Source organism: Dendrobates tinctorius, unplaced genomic scaffold (assembly GCF_039654945.1).
Source record: "Dendrobates tinctorius isolate UK_male_01 unplaced genomic scaffold, ASM3965494v1 ptg000015l, whole genome shotgun sequence".
Taxonomy (NCBI): Eukaryota; Metazoa; Chordata; class Amphibia; order Anura; family Dendrobatidae; genus Dendrobates; species Dendrobates tinctorius.
In genome coordinates, this window is record NW_027361683.1 from 34,944,724 (window position 1) to 34,964,210 (window position 19,487).

General features: G+C 41.7%; 1 protein-coding gene across 3 annotated transcripts in view; it reads right to left on the reverse strand.

Annotated features, from left to right (window-relative positions):
- Window positions 1-19,487, reverse strand: part of TANGO6 (transport and golgi organization 6 homolog) — a 116,127-nt gene that overhangs the window by 53,646 nt on the left and 42,994 nt on the right. For 2 of the 3 annotated variants that reach the window (XM_073563439.1, XM_073563453.1), the window contains exon 9: window positions 768-812. The exons of the other annotated variant lie outside the window; for it this stretch is intronic. In XM_073563439.1, coding sequence (XP_073419540.1) covers window positions 768-812 — 45 coding nt within the window. The remainder of the gene's footprint in view (window positions 1-767; window positions 813-19,487) is intronic. 3 annotated transcript variants of the gene reach the window in all.

Consider the following 19,487-nt stretch of genomic DNA (forward strand, 5'->3'; position numbering starts at 1 on the left):
ACTGGTAGGGGAGTGAGGGACAGTCCTCGTTGAGTGGGGGCGCCAGTTTAGTTCTTCTAGGGTGCCAACCTCCACGGCTAGTAAGGGATCAGATAGCCTTATTATAGGGCTGTGCACTGTGCAGCATCTCAGATTAGGTCTTTATTCATTTGTGGCATTTGCCAGTGATTCACTGGGAAGGTGTGTTTTTAATGTATATTGAATAAATTTGTTTTTAAGGGGATTTGTATGTTCACTCCATTTCTGCTACACACAGGCGATCTGATCATAGCCTGTGTGTAGCAGAAGCGATCGAAATACTGCAGTTTCTAATCTCCCATGAAGACTATTGAAGCATGCTAAAAGTAATGAAAGTTTTTAAAAATATATATAAAAAAAAAGTTCAAATCACCCCCTTTCGCCCCATTCAAAATAAAATAAAATATTGACATATTTGCTACCGCTGCGTTCAGATGCGCCTAATCCATCAATATAAAACAAGAATTAACCCCACCGCTAAACGGCGTAACGAGAAAAAAAAAAATCAGAATTATGTTTTTTGGTAGCAGCTTCAATGCAATAAAATGCAGTACCAGGTGATCAAAAGATGGTATCTGCTGCACCAAAATGGTATCCATAAAAACGTCAGGTCAGCATGCAAAAAAAAAAAAAAAAACCCTCACCCACCCCCAGATCACAAAAAATTGAGACGCTACAAGTCTTGGAAAATAGGGACATTTTTATTTTTTCTCCTTTTTAACAAATTTTGGATTTTTTTCACCACTTACATAAAAATGAACCTACACGTTTGGTGGCTGTGAACTCGTAAAGACCTGAAGAATAACAAAAGCAGATTAGTTTTAGTATTTAGGGAACATGGTTAAAAAAAAAAAAAAACACAAGGGGAGCAAAAAAACTAATTAAAAAACTGAAATACCCCTGGGTCATTAAAGGGTTAATCAGTTCTACTTGCCCATTTAAATTGTAGGCTCATAGCCCAGGAGAGACGTGTTGGTCCATTTAACTGTAGGCTCATAGCCCAAGAGTGACCTGTACAGTAGGATAGGACCCAGAGAGCGGTCACCTTGCCATGGTTGATAGGCATATCTCTTGGCTCATACAGACTGCTGCTGTGTTTCCCTTTTAAATATAATTGCACCTATTCACACTTAAAATATATATACTTATATCTATATACACACATACAGTATATAATACATATATACACATATTGTAAGGTAGCGCTGTTATTCAAGTAGGGGATACTCGCTTAGCCGCCACAAAAACAGATCCGGCACGGGTTTTCCATAAACAATCATAGTCCATGCGGTTTAATTTAGCATCATAAACCCACAGCAGCAACATAAACTTCATAACATTAGCATAGCGTCCATGACAGAGTTCAGCTCTGTAATCCCTGTGGTCACACAGGTTATGCATACACAGGCTCTTCAGCCTCAGTTATCTCACCCACGTCAGGGTTTCCTCATGGTTCCTTCATCATGCTGCAGACGTCCATTCCCTCCAGGGAATTATCAGGCACGTGCAGCCATTCAACACAGCGTTCCTTTGCTGTCAGGCAGGCAGCCCCATCTCTCTCAGACGGGACCTTCCAAAACGAACCAACCGGGTCCCTGCATTCTCCTCATGTGACCTACCCTGGCTACCTTATATGGTCCGTAGCCATGCCCACCGGGTCACATGGCTATGACCTCATCACAGGTCCTTGAACCAGTCATACACTTTATACTAGCGTTCTAAAACACACCCCCTGGGTGGGTTTGTAGGTAACTAGCCCCTGACACATTGAACCAGCACCTCAGCAGTATCACTGCTGACTAACACACACAAACCTCCATCTCAAGGCCACCCACCTTGAGATACATAACGGTCATTCAGTATTTTGTCATTCATCCACTCTTCTGGGACATCCATACAGCGCAACCTGGAGGACACAGTGGTCACTACACCACTAAAATATATATATATATATATATATATATATATATATATATATATATATATATATATATATATATATATATATATATATATACACACACACACAGTATATATATTGTAGGGATTCGACTCGCTTAGGTGCAGTGGGAGACAATCATGAGGCAGGTTCTTCCCAAAGTTCATGGGGTTTATTTGCATCATAAACCCACAAGGGAGCACATTAACAAAATAGCCTCTAGATTAGGCAAAAGAACACAAATGTCCGTGGCTTCAGACTCGGACCGAGAGTCTCAGGACATGCTGGGAGCTGTAGTCCTCCCCATATACAACCTCTGTAGTGTCCCGCCTGGACACATGGAAGTCTGTCCACACTCAGACAGACTCCCTCACAGTCTCTCACATGTGCCAAACACCTCAATTACATAGCCCTGTAACCACACCCAAAGGGGATCACATGGCTATGACATCACTAAAGGTTGTATAGACACACACAGGCTTCCCTGACACAGTGTAACAGAAAGATCAGCAGTACCTCTGCTGATCAATACACCCTGGAGCCTGCATCCCAAGGCCACCCACCTTGAGACCCATAATGGTCATTTAGGACCCTGCTCCTGTTACCACACTGAATGTGCCTGTACACCCGTCCTGGGACACCCACACAGCGCCCCCTAGCTGACATAGTGGTAACTACACCACAATATATATACACATACACACTCATACATACATATATACATACACACACCCACAGCTCTGGCAAAAATTAAGAGACCACTGCAAAATTTTCAGCTAGTCTGATTTTTCTCTTTATAAGTATATTTCTGAGTTAAATGTAAATTGTTCTTTTATTCTATATACTGACATGTCTCCGACTTTCCAAGCAATAAATTATGTATTTTTTTTTTTCTAAGAATGAGAAATCGCAAAAATTAAATAAAAGAACCAGTGCTTTCAGATCTCAAATAAAGCAAAGAGAACAAGTTTATAACACTGCACAACAAATTTCAGGGAAGTTCTTGTACCCTGAAATTTTTTTATTGTATCTTAGATTTTGATATGCTGGACACGAATATGTGCTCCAAAAGTCTATATCACGTAAGGTTTTTAACCCCTTCATGACCAGAGCTTTTTAGATTTTCCGTTTTTTGCGCCTCTTCTTTCCAGGGCCAGAACTTTTTTATTTTTCTGTCAATATGGCCATGTGAGGGCTTATTTTTTGCAGGACGAGTTGTACTTTTGAACGACACCATTGGTTTTACCATTTCTTGAACTCAAAAACAGGAAAAAAAATTCCAAGTGCGGTGAAATTGCAAAAAAAGTGCAATCCCACACTTGTTTTTTGCTTGGCTTTTTTGCTAGGTTCACTAAATGCTAAAACTGACCTACCATTATGATTCTCCAGGTCATTATGAGTTCATAGACACCAAACATGTCTAGGCTCTCTTTTAGCTAAGTGGTGAAAAAAAATTCCAAAGTTTGCTGAAGAAAAAAAATTGCGCACTTTTCCGAGACACTTAGCGTTTTCATTTCTCGTGATCTCGGGTTGAGTATGAGCATATTTTTTGCGTGCCGAGCTGACGTTTTTAATTATACTAATTTTGAGCAGATACATTCTTTTGATTGCCCGTTATTTCATTTTAATGCAATGTTGTGGCGACCAAAAAAAAATGTAATTCTGGTGTTATTTTTTTTTATCGCTACACCGTTTAGCGATCAGGTTAATTATTTTTTTTATTGATAGATTGGGTGATTCTGAACGCAGCAATACCAAGAAAGTATTCCGCCCCCTTGAACTTTTCAACCTTTTCCCACATATCATGCTTCAAACATAAAGAAACCAAATGTACATTTTTGGTGAAGAATCAAAAACAAGTGGGACACAATTGTGAAGTTGAACGAAATTTATTGGTTATTTTTAATTTTTGTGGAAATTCAAAAACTGAAAAGTGTGGCATTCAATGTTATTCGGCCCCTTTACATTCAGTGCAGCAAATTCACTCCATAAGTTCATTGTGAATCTCTGAATGATTCAATGTTGTCCTAAATGACTAAGGATGATAAATATAATCCACCTGTGTGTAATCAAGTCTCCGTATAAATGCACCTGCTCTGTGATAGTCTCAGGGTTCCGTTTGACGCACAGAGAGCATCATGAAGACCAAGGAACACAACAGGCAGGTCTGTGATACTGTTGTGGAGAAGTTTAAAGCCAGATTTGGATACAAAATGATTTCCAAAACTTTAAACATCCCAAGGAGCACTGTGCAAGTGATCATATTGAAATGGAAGGCGTACCATACCACTGCAAATCTACCAAAACCTGGTCATCCCTCTAAACTTTCATCTCAAACAAGGAGAAGACTGATCAGAGATGCAGTCAAGAGGCCCATGATCACTCTGGATGAACTGCAGACATCTACAGCTGAGGTGGGACAGTCTGTCCATAGGACAACAGAATATTTAGAATTGAGAGTCCTCAGTGGTTTGTACCTTTTAATGGCTAACTGAAAAGATGGTAACAAATTTCAAGCTTTCGAGACTACTCAGGTCTCTTCATCAGACAAGACTAATGCAAGAGCCACCAAAATATCTAGGAATTACCTGCTACATTACAAAGCTAAAGAAAATAACCGGGTGCCTCTAGTGGTCACCTACAATCCAAATCTGGTGCTAAGGGGAGCTGCATGGAAATTACAACCTTTAATACAAAAAGCTGCCCGATTAAAATGTAAAACCTGTCCATTTTTAATGACCACGGACAAGATAAAGATCCCCAACTCACATCAGGACTTCAAGATCCCAGGAACTTTCAGCTGCATCACATCTAATGTGGTGTACTCAATTATTTGTACTAAATGTCCAACTGGGGGTCTGTATGTGGGGGAGACAGGGCAAAAACTGAGAACAAGGATGAACTCTTCTCGTCACACAATAAGATAAAAAAAAAGGATGGATCTACCTGTGGCAAAACATTTTTGTATCCCTGGTCATAGCATGATGGACATTAAATTACTTGTATTAAAAGGTAACTTCAAGTCTCAGAGAGAGAGAAGAGTCTCAGTAGGGACTCTGAGTACAAATTCATGAAAACTTTAGACACATTCAGTGCAGGAATGAATGTGTCGCATGGATTTATGTCTTTTTACATCAATTAAGGAATTTGCTCTTCAGACCTTCTGGGGTTATCACAACACAGAACTAGAACCCAATCAGAGGACAATAAAACTTTCAGGCTCCTTATCTGTGAACTGCTCCAATATTTATGTTTAGCCCTATCCCATAATGACAATTCTGCTTCACATCACTTGTCTTATTTTTTGCGTTATTTCTGTGCTGTCTTGTATATAAATGTGATTTTTCAGATGTTGTATTAGTCTAGCTTGATGAAGAGACCCGAGTAGTCTCAAAAGCTTGCAATTTGTTACCATCTTTTCAGTTAGCCATTAAAAGGTATCAACCACTGAGGACTCTCAATTCTAAATATTCTTCTATCTACTCGCTAACACGGTACAAAGATATACATCTTTCCTCTATCATAGGACAACAATCAGTTGTACACTGCACAAATCTGGCCTTTATGGAAGAGTGGAAAGAAGAAAGCCATTTCTCAAAGATATCCATAAAAAGTGTTGTTTAAAGTTTGCAACAAGCCACCTGGGAGACACACCAAACATGTGGAAGAAGGTGCTCTGGTCAGATGAAACCAAAATCGAACTTTTTGACAACAATGCCAAACGATATGTTTGGCGTAAAGGCAACACACCTCATCACCCTGAACACACCATCCCTACTGTCAAACATGGTGGTGGCAGCATCATGGTTTGGGCCTGCTTTTCTTCAGCAGGGACAGGGAAGATGGTTAAAATTGATGATACGATGGATGGAGCCAAATACAGGACCATTCTTGAAAAAAACATATTGGAGTCTGGAAAAGAGCTGAGACTGGGACGGAGATTTGTCTTCCAACAAGACAATGATCCCAAACAAAGCAGAATCTACAATGGAATGTATCACAAATAAATGTATCCAGGTTTTAGAATGGCCAAGTCAAAGTTCAGACCTGAATCCAACGAAGAATCTGTGGAAAGAGGTGAAAACTGCTGTTCACAAACGATCTCCATCAAACCTCACTGAGCTCGAGCTGTTTGCCAAGGAAGAATGGGCAAGAATTTCAGTCTCTTGATGTACAAAACTGATAGAGATATACCCCAAGCGCAAAAGGTGGTGCAACAAAGTTAAGTTAAAGGGACCGAATAATATTGCACGCTACACTTTTCAGTTTTTGAATTTCCACAAAAATTTAAAATAACCAATAAATTTCATTCAACTTCACAATTGTGTTCCACTTGTTGTTGATTCTTCACCAAAAATTTACATTTCGTATCTTTATGTTTGAAGCATGTTATGTGGGAAAAGGTTGAAAAATTCAAGGGGGCCAAATACTTTCGCAAGGCACTATATGTGTAGGTTTGACCAGCACCTCTTATGTTTATGTTTTTGTGATTTTTTGTAACATTTTTACAATTTTTTTTTTTAGTTTCTCTATGGGACCATCACTTTTTTAATTTTGGTTCTTATCGCTTAACCCCTTCATGACCCAGCCTACTTTGACCCTCTCTCTTCTATTTCAATTTTATTTCAACTTTATTTTTCCTTTTCACCTGGTTCTCCTCTCTCAATATTGTGATATTTATTGTGATATATATTTCTCTGTATACAATGCGGATACCACTATATGATTATATCACCTGTGATTTACATCAAGATTATTAATCAATATGTTTGTACAACATTGCATATTATTTTTATGAGGACCCATTATGATTTTCTTCTGTATATATTTTGTACCTTTATATAGCAGACTGAGGAAGGCAGATAATAGGCCGAAACGTTTACAGGACTGCAATAAATTATAAAATAAATCTAATTTGCAAAGGATTATTCAGTTGAGTGCCAAGTTACTTTATTATTTACTTTGACCTTAATGACCTGGCCATTTTTTGCAATTCTGACCAGTGTCCCTTTATGAGGTAATAACTCAGGAACACTTCAACGCATCCTAGAGATTCTGAGACTGTTTTTTCGTGACATATTGGGCTTCATGTTAGTGGTAAATTTAGGTCGATAATTTTTGCGCTTATTTGTGAAAAAAATGGAAATTTGGCGAAAATGCTGAAAATTTCGCAATTTTCAAATTTTGAATTTTTATTCTGTTAAACCAGAGAGATATGTTACACAACCTAGTTAATAAATAGCATTTCCCACATGTCTACTTTACACCAGCACAATTTTGGAAACAAATGTTTTTTTTCATTAGGAAGTTATAGGGGTTAAAAGTTGACCAGCAATTTCTCATTTTTACAACGAAATTTACAAAACCATTTTTTTTTTTTTTTTTTTTTTGTTTTAGGGACCACCTCACATTTGAAGTCACTTTGAGGGGTCTACATGGCAGAAAATACCCAAAAGTGACACCATTCTAAAAACTGCACCCCTCAAGCTACTCAAAACTACATACAAGATTATTAACCCTTCAGGTGCTTCACAGGAACTAAAGAAACATGGAAGGAAAAAAATGGACATTTTAATTTTTCCAACAAAAATTTTCTTTCAGCATCAATTTTTTCATTTTCACATGGGTAACAGGATAAAGTGCATCCTAAAATTTGTTGGCCAATTTCTCCTAAGTACATCGATACCTCATATGAGGTCATAAACCACTGTTTGGGAACACTAATATAATGAGACTAGGAAACAAAAGAGCGCAATAGGGTCTTATCTGGTGATAAATGGAATAGATATGAAAAAAGTCTACTCACCCTTTCCAGGAGAGGTATAAGCATATAGACTCGCCGTCAGCTTGCTGCACGCCCGAAGGTCCACTGCGTGACCTCCAATGCAAATCCTTAAGGATAAAGTTATGCTCGGGCTTACTGTGCGCTGCTTGACCGGAATGAAATCACCACAATGTGAGAAATTTGACCATTTAATTCCCTACGCGTTTCAAAGTGTGAACCACTTCTTCAGGGGTTCAACCCATGGCTCAGAAGGGAATGAGCACCATTTGACTTTTTGAATGGAAAATATGACTGGAATATTTAGCGGTTGCCATGTCGCGTTTGGAGAGTCCCCGTGTGCCTAAAACATTGGAGCTCCCCCACAAGTGACCCCATTTTGGAAACTAGACCCCCTAAGGAACTTATCTAGATGCATAGTAAGCACTTTGAACCCCCAGGTGCCTCACAAATTGATCCGTAAAAAAAAAAAAATACTTTTTTTTTCACAAAAATTTTCTTTTAGCCTCAGTTTTTTCAATTTCACATGGGCCACAGGGTAAAATGGATCATAAAATTTGTTGGGCAATTTCTCCTGAGTACACAGATACCTCATATGTGGTCATAAACCACTGTTTGGGAACAAGGCAGGGCTCAGAATGGAAGGAGCTCCATTTGACTTTTTGAATGGAAAATATGCTGGAATATTTAGCGGACACCATGTCGCGTTTGGAGAGTCCCTGTGTGCCTAAACTTTGGAGCTCCCCCACAAGTGACCCCATTTTGGAAACTAGACCCCCTAAGGAACTTATCTAGATGCATAGTGAGCACTTTGAACCTTCAGGTGCTTCACAGAAGTTTATAACGCAGAGCTTTGAAAATAAAAATAATTTTTTTTTCTCAAAAAATGATTTTTTTAGCCCGCTAATTTTTATTTTCACAATGGTAACAGGGGAAATTGGACCCCAAAAGTTGTTGTCCAGTTTGTCCTGAGTATGCTGGTACCCCATATGTGGGGCTGAACCACTGACTGGACACACGTCGGGGCTCGGAAGGGAGGTAGTGACGTTTTGAAATGCCAACTTGATGGCATGGTCTGCGGGCGGTCATGTTACATTTGCAGAGCCCCTGATGTGCCTAAACCGTAGAAACCCCCAAGTGACCCCATTGTGGAAACTAGACCCCCAAGGAACTTATCTAGATGTGTAATGAGCACTTTGAACCCCCAAGTGCTTCACAGAAGTTTATAACGCAGAGCCATGAAAATAAAAAATCATTTTTTCCTCAAAAAATGATTTTTAGCCCACAATTTTTTATTTTCACAAGGGTAACAGGATAAATTGGACCATAAAAGTTGTTGTCCAGTTTGTCCTGAGTACACTGGTACCCCATATGTGGGGGGAACCACTGTTTGGGCACACGTCGAGGCTTGGAAGGGAAGTAGTGACGTTTTGAAATACCAACTTGATGGAATGGTCTGCGGGCGTCATGTTACGTTTGCAAAGCCCCTGATGAGCCTAAACAGAGGAAGCCCCCTGCAAGTGACCCCATTTTGGAAACTAGACCACCCAAAGAACTAATCTAGATGTGTGGTAAGCACTTTGAACCCCCAAGTTCTTCACAGAAGTTTATAGCGCAGAGCTGTGAAAATAAAAAATATTTTTTCCCCTCAAAAAATGATTTTTATTTTCACAAGGCTAACAGGAGAAATTCAACCCCAAAAGTTGTTGTCCAGTTTGTCCAGAGTACGACGGTACCCCATATGTGGGGGTAAACCACCTTTTGGGCACACGTCAGGGCTCGGAAGGGAAGTAGTGACGTTTTGAAATGCCGACTTGATGGAATGGTCTGCAGGTATCATGTTACGTTTGCAGAGCCTCTGATGTGCCTAAACAGTGGAAACCCCCACAAGTGACCCCATTTTGGAAACTAGACCAAAATAAAAAAAAAAAAAAAAAAAAAAAATCACTTTTTTTTTTTCTCTTCACAAAAATAATTTTTTGGCTCCCAAATTTTTATTTTCCCAAGGGTAAAAGAAGAAATTAGTCCCCCAAAGTTGTTCTGCAATTTTTCCTGAGTACGCCGATACCCCATATGTGGGGGTAAACCATTGTTTGGGCACACGCCGGGGCTCGGAATGGAGGGAGCACTGTTTGACTTTTTGAATGCAAAATTGGCTGGAATAAATGGTGGCGCCATGTCGCGTTTGGAGACCCCCTGATGTGCCTAAACAGTGGAAACCCCTCAATTCTAACTACAATCCTAACCCCAACACACCCCTAACCACAACCCTAATCATAACCCTAGCCACAACCCTAATCCCAACTCTAACCCCAATCCCAACTCTAACCCTAATCCCAACCCACCCCTAACCCTAATCCTAACTCTATTTCCAACCCTAAGGGTATGTGCACACGTTGCAGAAAATTTCTGCACAAAAACCTGAATCCCTTCCCAGAAACCGCACCTATTTTTCCGCGCTGGTTTTTGTGCGTTTTTTACCGCAGCGGTTTCTAAAAGCATGGGAGAAGCCTAAACCGCGGAAAAAAACGCAATGTGCACACAAAGTGCAAAATGCATAGAAATGACTGTGCAGCTTATTTTTAGCGGTTTTATAGTGAAAACTGCGGTAAAAACCGCTAAAAAAAACGCTGTGTGTGAACACAGCCTTACCCTAGTTAAAACCCTAACCCCAACCCTAATTCCAACCCTAACCCTAATTCTAACCCTAGCCCTAAATGGAAAAATAAAAATATTTTCTTTATTTTATTATATGTGCCTGCCTATGGGGGTGATAAGGGGGCGGTGATTTACTTTTTTCTATTTTGATCACTGTGACAGTTTATCATGCAGGAGGGAAGTCTGGACACCGGGAGCCAGAGCGGGACATAGCAGGTACCGGGGAGGGTGAGGGGGGATCAAACTGCAGGGGTGGAGCGAAGGGAAGGAGGGGGGCAGATCGTGACAGCAACGTCCGATCAATGCCGTCAGTCCGTGGCGGGGGCAATCGGTAGTGTCTCCAGCCATGTCCGATGCTACTGCAGCATCAGCCATGGCTGGATTGTAATATTTCACCATATTTCATTGATAAAATATTACAATCATACTGCGCATGCGTCCGCCATTTTCAAGATGGCGGCGCCCATGCAGGAGGGACGGCAGGCCCCGGGACAGCCAGAGGGACATAGCAAGTTCCAGGGAGGGTGAAGGGGAGGATCGGACTGCGGGGGGAGCGGAGGGAAGGGGGGAAGCAGATCATGATGGCAGTGTCCGATCGCTGCCTTCAGTCCGTGGCGGGGCCGATCGCCCCCGCCAGCCAGTGTGTGGGGGGGGGGGGGGGTCGGGTTAGGGTCTCCAGCCATGTCCGATGCTACTGCAGCATCAGCCATAGTTGGATTGTAATATTTCATCAAACTTCATTGATGAAATATTACTATCGCTCTGATTGGCAGTTTCACTTTTAACAGCCAATCAGAGCGATCATAGCCATGTGGGGGATAAGCCACGCCCCCTGTGGTGAAGCACAAAGCCTTCTGTGTTTGCGGGTCAGGTGACCTTTCAGTGACCCCGGTCACCCGACCAGCAGGAGGGTGATTTATACCATGACGCCTACGTAGGCGTCATGGGTCGTTTAGGCACGGCTTTTCATAACGCCTACGTAGGCGTCATGGGTCGGGAAGGGGTTAAAAAGCATAGCAATGGAACAGAATTGCTATGCTTTATAAACAGTCAGTGCTGCACTGACACACACTCTTGATATACCATACTTGGAGCATGGTGTAACAAAGTTTGCTAGTTCTGGTGTCTCATATGTCGATATCGGGTCACTATGGCAACGATCGGCCCCTCACGATGACGTCGTGGGGCCCTGATTGGGGAGGGTTTCCTCCCTCTGCCTGCTTTCTAAATGTTTCAATCGGTATCGACCAACCCGCTATGCGCTGCAAACTGAAGGGAGTGATGTGGGCACCGCTCCTGGCAGTGAGTGCCAGGCATCAGCTGGAATAGATACAATAAGCAATTGCCTCCAATTAGAAATTATGTATAGTTCCTTGGATTCGCCAAGTCGCTTTCCCCATGCAGGGCATTGCAGTAGCTTAGGTATCCATGGTTGCAACAACTCAGTGGCAGTTACCGTATTTTTTGGACTATAAGACGCACTTTTCTCCTCCCAAATTTTGGAGGAAAGTGGTGAGTGCGTCTTATAGTCAGAATGCACCTTATCTTATAGTCAGGCTGTGGATGGGTGGGTGGGGTCTCAGGAGGTAGGTGCTAAAAAAAAAAAAAAAGCAGCAAAAGAAAAATTAATATAAACTGCTCCCTACGCCCATAGTCCCTTCCAACTCTGTGCACTGAAGCAGCTTCCAAGAGAATTAATGTTATGAATGGGTCACCGAGGAGGAGAGCAAGATCAAGCTAAGCCACAGAAAACCAGAGAGGTTGGACACTAAGCAGATTGCAGACTCCTGATCCTATCCACACAACTAGCAGTAGCCGTGGAGCATACCTACGATGATCCTAGACACCTCGACACAGCAGCCGGAGAACTAAATAAGCCTAAAGCAAGAAAGGGGAAATCTAAAATGCCCCAGAGCAGACCCCAAAGGAATAGATAGCCCCCAAACATATTGTCGGTGAGACAAGATGAAAACACAAACGCAGGTAGGAAAATAGACTGAGCAAACGATGGGGCCCACGCTAACTAGACAGGACAGGAAAGACGCTGTCTGCAATCACGCAAAAAACCCTGCAAAATATGTCCAACACGTCTGATAGAAAAATACTGAAGTCACACGACTTCGCCCACTATATTAACACTCTGGTATATTCTGAAAGCAGAGCAAAAAGAGGCCAATCTGATAAGGGACAAAAACAAACTAGCACAAGCAGTAACATAAGGATGGAAATTCAGCACAGCCCAGCCGGAGCTGGCTGACCACACAAAACTGAAATAGACAAAACCAGATCAAATGTGAACAATAGCAAAAAAACACTTAGCTGAGCATGCAGGGACTGAGCTGGAAACTAAGACCTCAGGAGGCAGGAAAAAAATCACCAGCAGGGATAGAGGGAGTCGGCTGTCTTAAATCCAGTCAGAAACTCCAGATCTCCAATCGTCCTCCTCATTATCAGGTGGCAGGCCTCTGTTAGATTAGCTCCATTACCTCCAGTAACCACCAGAGGGAGCCCAGAAAGAGAACTTGCGACCCCTCTGTCAATATAACCAGCTCCACTACCTTCACTAGTAACCAGAGGTAGGCCAGAAAGCAAATTCACAACAGTTTAAGCTACTGTGGGCATGTGGAACAACGAATATTCATTTTGTTTAATAGCGGGCACACTGTTAGCCACATCCGCTTCCTGCAGCGGCTGGGAGATTTCGTATGCCCATTGTTAGAGAATGAATATTCACTGCTCTCCACACTCATGGGAAGCCGACGGCTGCGGCTAACAGTATTCCCGCTATTAAAATGAATATTCACTGCTCCCCAGTCCCATAGTTCTGGGCATGGGGAGCAGTAAATATTCCAGCAACTGATCTTGGCATTTGAAGGCGCATGGCAGATTGCCAAAACGCGCATTGGGGAGGGTGCTTGTCCAGGAGATCAGGAGCCATTATCTTGTAAGTCACGTCATTACAATTGGGATATATATCATTCTAACTACTATGTTTACTTACTCATTGGTCATATATTACATGATGTGGATATACTGACACCTGTTGGTGTCTCATGCACATAGCACTTTGATTTCTATTTAATCAGTATATCACTGTATGTTGCACATTGCACTTTGATTCAATCACTTTTTGTTGATCAGAACACATATACTGATCTTAGTTATCTTTTTTTGCACTATTTGCACACTAATTGGCATACTTTGCATTTTGCCCATATGCACAATTTTGTGGACACGTTTTTAAATTTTTTTTTTTTTTAGTGAAGGCTTGTTGTGATATCCACATTAATATTTCCATGTATAATTGGACAATTGCATCCTTTTATTAAGTATACTGCCATAATGGATAATATATCGGACATTGATTTAAAAAAAATTTTTTAACTTGTGATACCGATAAAACAATATCATATGGACTGTATATCTGGGTTTTTTTCTTGGTTTATCTGATATTTTGTTTCCTATTGTCCAATAGTTCACACTGTCCTTTGGTTCAGAGCACATTCTCACCTATTGAGAAATATATTGTTTCTACTATTCACTACATTATTATAATTATATCTGTGCACTGTTACTGGGTCCACTTCTCTCAGTTTTGTTCTCCTTCATACAGTCATGGCCAAAAGTTTTGAGAATGACACAAATATTAAATTTTCACATGATCTGCTGCCCTCTGGTTTTTATGTGTGTTTGTCAGATGTTTTTATCACATACAGAAATGTAATTGCAATCATATTATGAGTAACAAAAGGTTATATTGACAGAATGAGTTAATGCAACAAGTCAATATTTGCAGTGTTGACCCTTCTTCAGGACCTCAGCAATTCTCCCTGGCATGCTCTCAATCAACTTCTGGATCAAATCCTGACTGATAGCAGTCCATTCTTGCAAAATCAATGCTTTTATTTTGTCTGAATTTGAAGGTTTTTGTTTGTCCACCCGTCTCTTGATGATTGACCACAAGTTCTCAATGGGATTAAGATCTGGGGAGTTTCCAAGCCATGGTCCCAAAATCTCTATGTTTTGTTCCCTGAGCCATTTAGTTATCACCTTTGCTTTATGGCAAGGTGCTCCATCATGTTGAAAAAGGCATTGTTGATCGCCAAACTGCTCTTGGACGGTTGGGAGAAGTTGCTCTCGGAGGACATTCTGGTACCATTCTTTATTCATGGCTGTGTTTTTAAGCAAGACAGAGAGAGAGCCCATTCCCTTAGCTGAGAAACAACCCCACACATGAATGGTTTCAGGATGCTTGACAGTTGGCATGAGACAAGACTGGTGGTAGCGCTCACCTGGTCTTCTTCGAATAAGCAGTTTTCCCAAACAATCGAAAAGGGGATTCATCAGAGAAAATGACTTTACCCCAGTTCTCAGCAGTCCACTCCCTGTACCTCTTGCAGAATATCAGTCTGTCCATGATGTTTTTTCTGGAGAGAAGTGGCTTCTTTGCTGCCCTCCTTGAGACCAGGCCTTGCTCCAAGAGTCTCCGCCTCACAGTGCGTGCAGATGCACTCACACCTACTTGCTGCCATTCCTGAGCAAGCTCTGCACTGCTGGTAGCCCGATCCCGCAGCTGAAACACTTTTAAGAGATGGTCCTGGCGCTTGCTGGTCTTTCTTGGGCGCCCTGGAGCCTTTTTGGCAACAAGGGAACCTCTCTCCTTGAAGTTCTTGATGATACGATAGATTGTTGACTGAGGTGCAATCTTTCTAGCTGCGATACTCTTCCCTGTTAGGCCATTTTTGTGCAGTGCAATGATGACTGCACGTGCTTCTTTAGAGATAACCATGGTTGACAGAAGAGAAACAATGATGCCAAGCACCAGCCTCCTTTTAAAGCGTCCAGTGGTGTCATTCTTACTTAATCATGACAGATTGATCTCCAGCCCTGTCCTCATCAACACCCACACCTGTGTTAATGGAGCAATCACTGAAACGATGTTAGCTGGTCCTTTTAAGGCAGGGCTGCAATGATGTTGAAATGTCTTTTGGGGGATAAAGTTAATTTTCTAGGCAAATATTGGCTTTGCAAGTAATTGCTGTTAAGCTGATCACTCTTTATAACATTCTGGAGTATATGCAAATTGCCATTAGAAAAAATGAAGCAGTAGACTTGGTAAAAAATTAATATTTGTGTCACTCTCAAAACTTTTGGCCATGACTGTAGATGACCTCAAATCTGACCTAATTATTTTAAGGCTAGAGAACAACCTCTTTTCACCACATGGGCAACATCTCTAAGAATTTCAGGGTATAAAGAAATTGCCTCATGCACAGTCAGTTTTGATGAATGATTGAACTCTTCTACTTGAGAGCAAGTGCAACATTTTGCTGAAATATGGTCAGTTTTCTATGGGGGTGGAATCTTTTTCCCTGCGGCAACACTTTGCCTGCTCAGTGTCGTCAAAACACTTGTCGAAATCAAACTCTTCATCTGATGAGTCTGAGGAAACGGCAGAAGCAGGACTGGCAGGACCCAAGTCCTCTTGCTCTTGGCCATCCTGTAGCCCACTCATCCTAGCTGCTACCTCAATCAGAGCTTCTTTTCCTTTAGTAAGCGGTTGATCATCCAGCAATATACGATGACTCTGGTCCACAGAAACAGCTGCCAGAAGAGTTTTATTTTCTAATAGCAGTGTCTCTCTGTTTCTTTGAAGCAGCAATGCAATCTGCGATTAAACCCTCCTCTTTTGGACAGGCAAAACAATATTCTTCCACTCCTTTATAAAAATGCCAGGCGTTAAATCCTCAAGTTGTAACATTTTAGTCACTGTAAATGGGTGATGAAGCAATTCCTTCAATTCAGCCACCTGTGTCAATTGATCATCATGAGGGTTGGCTATATCTACAAAGGAAGAGTTTCAGCTCAAGCAATCACTTAATCATTAAATAGGTGCTGCCCCACCGAGTGGCTTGATTCACAATTGCCCCTTTTCCAGCACGTCTCTTCAAGTGGAATCAATTTTAGGGGTTCTGGCAGCAATAGCCAATTTCCTCACTTTGCTAATCAGAGTTCCAGCATATCCCTCTTGCAGACTATATCTTACTGCCAGCTGCAGCGTGTGCACAACACAGCACATGTGATGAATAGGAAAGAAGCGTGAAGCAGCTTCAATAAGATTATCCAATTGTAAAAAATCATTTTGCTTTTCTTTTGTAGTAAAATCTGTTTGTTCCTCGGTGATGGGAACAAGGACTGTGGCCTTTCATCTCCAACATACTGAATATGAAATGTTCTTCTAGCAGCTGTTCACCTTCATTATTCTCATTCATCAGTTTAATTGTACTTCTGTTTGAAGCATCATCAGTTACAATAGCAAGAATCTGTTCTTTTATTTAGTTCATAATCTTGCAGAACTTTTTCCACTAAGGTCTGGAGAAACTGGCTGCTGCAATGAGCTTTAGTATCTTTTACTACCAGCGTCTAAGTAACAATTTTTTTGTTGTCACAAACATATCAAACGTTGATAGCAAAATTCACTCTGTGAAGGGTGCAGGCATCCATTTTAAGAAACACAATGCGTCTCTTGAGTCTTTTTAAGATCTTCCTTTTGGTTAAGGGCTTCTTCAATCACTAATTTTCTAATAATTTCTCTTTCCAGAGAAACACCAAGTTTGCGGGCCATTTCTTCATTAAGAGCAGTAAAAGCTGGTCGTGCAAATAATAATGGTACACTGTCCTTCACAACAAGCTCGATGAGCTGTCTTTCAAACACATCTGCTGTCATTGTTACAGTAACTTTGTCACTTACAAAATATCTTGTAACTTTTGTTTGAGATGCTCTTTCCTCCTCCTTTGCCTGGCGAGAAGTGCTGGTCTCTGGTTTCTTGGTGGTGCTGTGATCTTTTTCAGTCACAGCTTTGTAAACTTCTGGGTGGCAGCGTTGTAAATATCTTTTTAGATCGGAAGCTCTTGAAGGAGCATTTTTTTTTTATTACTGCCTGAATATGCACCGATTTTGGCATCACAACATTTCTTTTAATCTGGGTCATTTATACACTGACACAAAATGTTTTTTTTATCTTGAGTCACTGTGAAATGCTGAAATACAGCTGACTTCATAACATGCTTCTTAGACATTGTAATTATGTAAATTTCCTCTCAAAACAATTTTGTCCTGTAAATAAAAAAAAAAGGGTATATTGTAATCCTTGCAAGAATAGGGAATCTGTATAATTTAGGATAGAAATAAAACATTTTTTGCATAAGTCAATAGGACAGATAAGTATAAAGTTTATAAAACATGTTGTTAGATCGCTATGTGTGACGGCGCCCTAAAGCTATCTCGCTAGCGAGATCGCTGCTGAGTCACAAGTTTTGTGACACAACTGCGATCTCACCAGCGAGATCGCTGTGTGTGACAGCAATCACCGATACCGGCCCCCCCTGCCGGTATCGCTGATCGCAGTAGGAAAGCCCAGGACTTTTCTTTGGTCGCTGGTCTCCCGCTGGCCAGCACGCATTGCTGCGTGTGACAGGCGGGAGACCAGCGATCAACTGGTGTACGTTAGTTACCAGCTCCCTGCATCAGCGCGCTGGTAACTAACGAACACAGCGACGCCGCGCGCTTGGCGTCGCTGTGCTGATTGCTGGTGAAGCTGTCTGTTTGACAGCTCACCAGCGATCACGTAGCGACTTACCAGCGATCCTGACACGTTGATATCGTTGTCGGGATCGCTGGCGAGTCGTTATGTGTGACGGGGCCCTTACTCTGAACTTTCAATGTCAGGTACAGCTCACATGTAATGATACGACGAATATGCTCACATTCAAGGTACCTTTCTAGAACTTTTCACACACTGAGCTCTGCTACATCCATAGCATCCATAGCTGCAGAGATACAAGCTTCCCCTTCCCCCTGTCACGGCTGCAGCTCTATCTCCCCCTCCTCTCTCCCTCTGCCTGCGTGTGCGCGCGCGCGCGTGTGTAATACAAAACCCCTCCTACCTCTCCTTCAGGAATGTGGCAATTAGCAGAAACCAGTCCTTTGGCTGAAACATGTGCTCTAGGAGTTGATTTAAGATCCAAATATTAGGGCATGTCTTGATCCCAGTTGGTTTTATAGATATGAAAATTACATATTTGGGATGTGCTTTGATAGAGCTACCCACTCTGTAGTTTTCCAGACTCCAGCTTCAGCAGAATCCAAGAAATGGATTCATACATCAGCGGGTCATCCAGGCACCTCGAGTTTGAGCTTAAATGAACCCCAACGTCATGCTGAGTAAGATGATACTTTGTTTGCTGCTACACGAGGTTCCCTCTCTGAGCTATGTAATCAAGAAGTTTTCAACTCTAAGAAAAGAGGAGGTTTCCATAACTCAGCTCCTTCAGTGATGTCACGACCAGGGGGTATAAGGTAGTGTCAGCCCAGTCTGCGGTAGCTTTTGCCTGGGAAACCTGAAGACAGGGAGGATCTGTGATGCACTGTGATGTATCACCCTTCCCCCAGCCCACATGGTCTGCCTGAAATGACTTACGCAAATGTAAGTGCTTCTCTTCCTTTAATCCCTTTTATTTTGTAATTGTCTGTACATATTTTCGATTGTCTTCCTTTGTAATATCTTTTATACCTCTTGTAAACTCTGCCTACCTTTTGGAGTAAAATATATAAAATTGCTAGTTATGTTTCTCCTTGCTCTATAAAGTATCTGCATGTCCTCTGAAGTGAATTACGCTACTAAATTGGGTCAGCTCCGGACCCGTTATAAATTTAGAATTGAAGCTGGTGGCAGCGAAGTGTGTTCTGGGCTTGTTGGGTAAAGCTGGCAGTGACAGAATGGGTTTTATAAGTGTAATTGGCTGGGGCTGGGAGTAGTTATATCTCCCTCACTGCAGCTTGCCTAAAAGCCAATACACGTCCAGGCGGCCGTCTGGTTATTACTTATCCAAGGTGCAGTTCCCTGACTGACCTGAGGGAAGGAGGCGCCGGAGAGCTGCGAGTTCCAACCCGGAAATGGAAAGCGGGATATACATAAATCCCTGCAGTTGGTGACATAGTGGTGGCAGAGGTGGGATAACTAAAATAAGCCCCCCCTGCGATAGATATAGAGTAATAGAGTATATGCTGGTTTTCGTCACATCACTAAA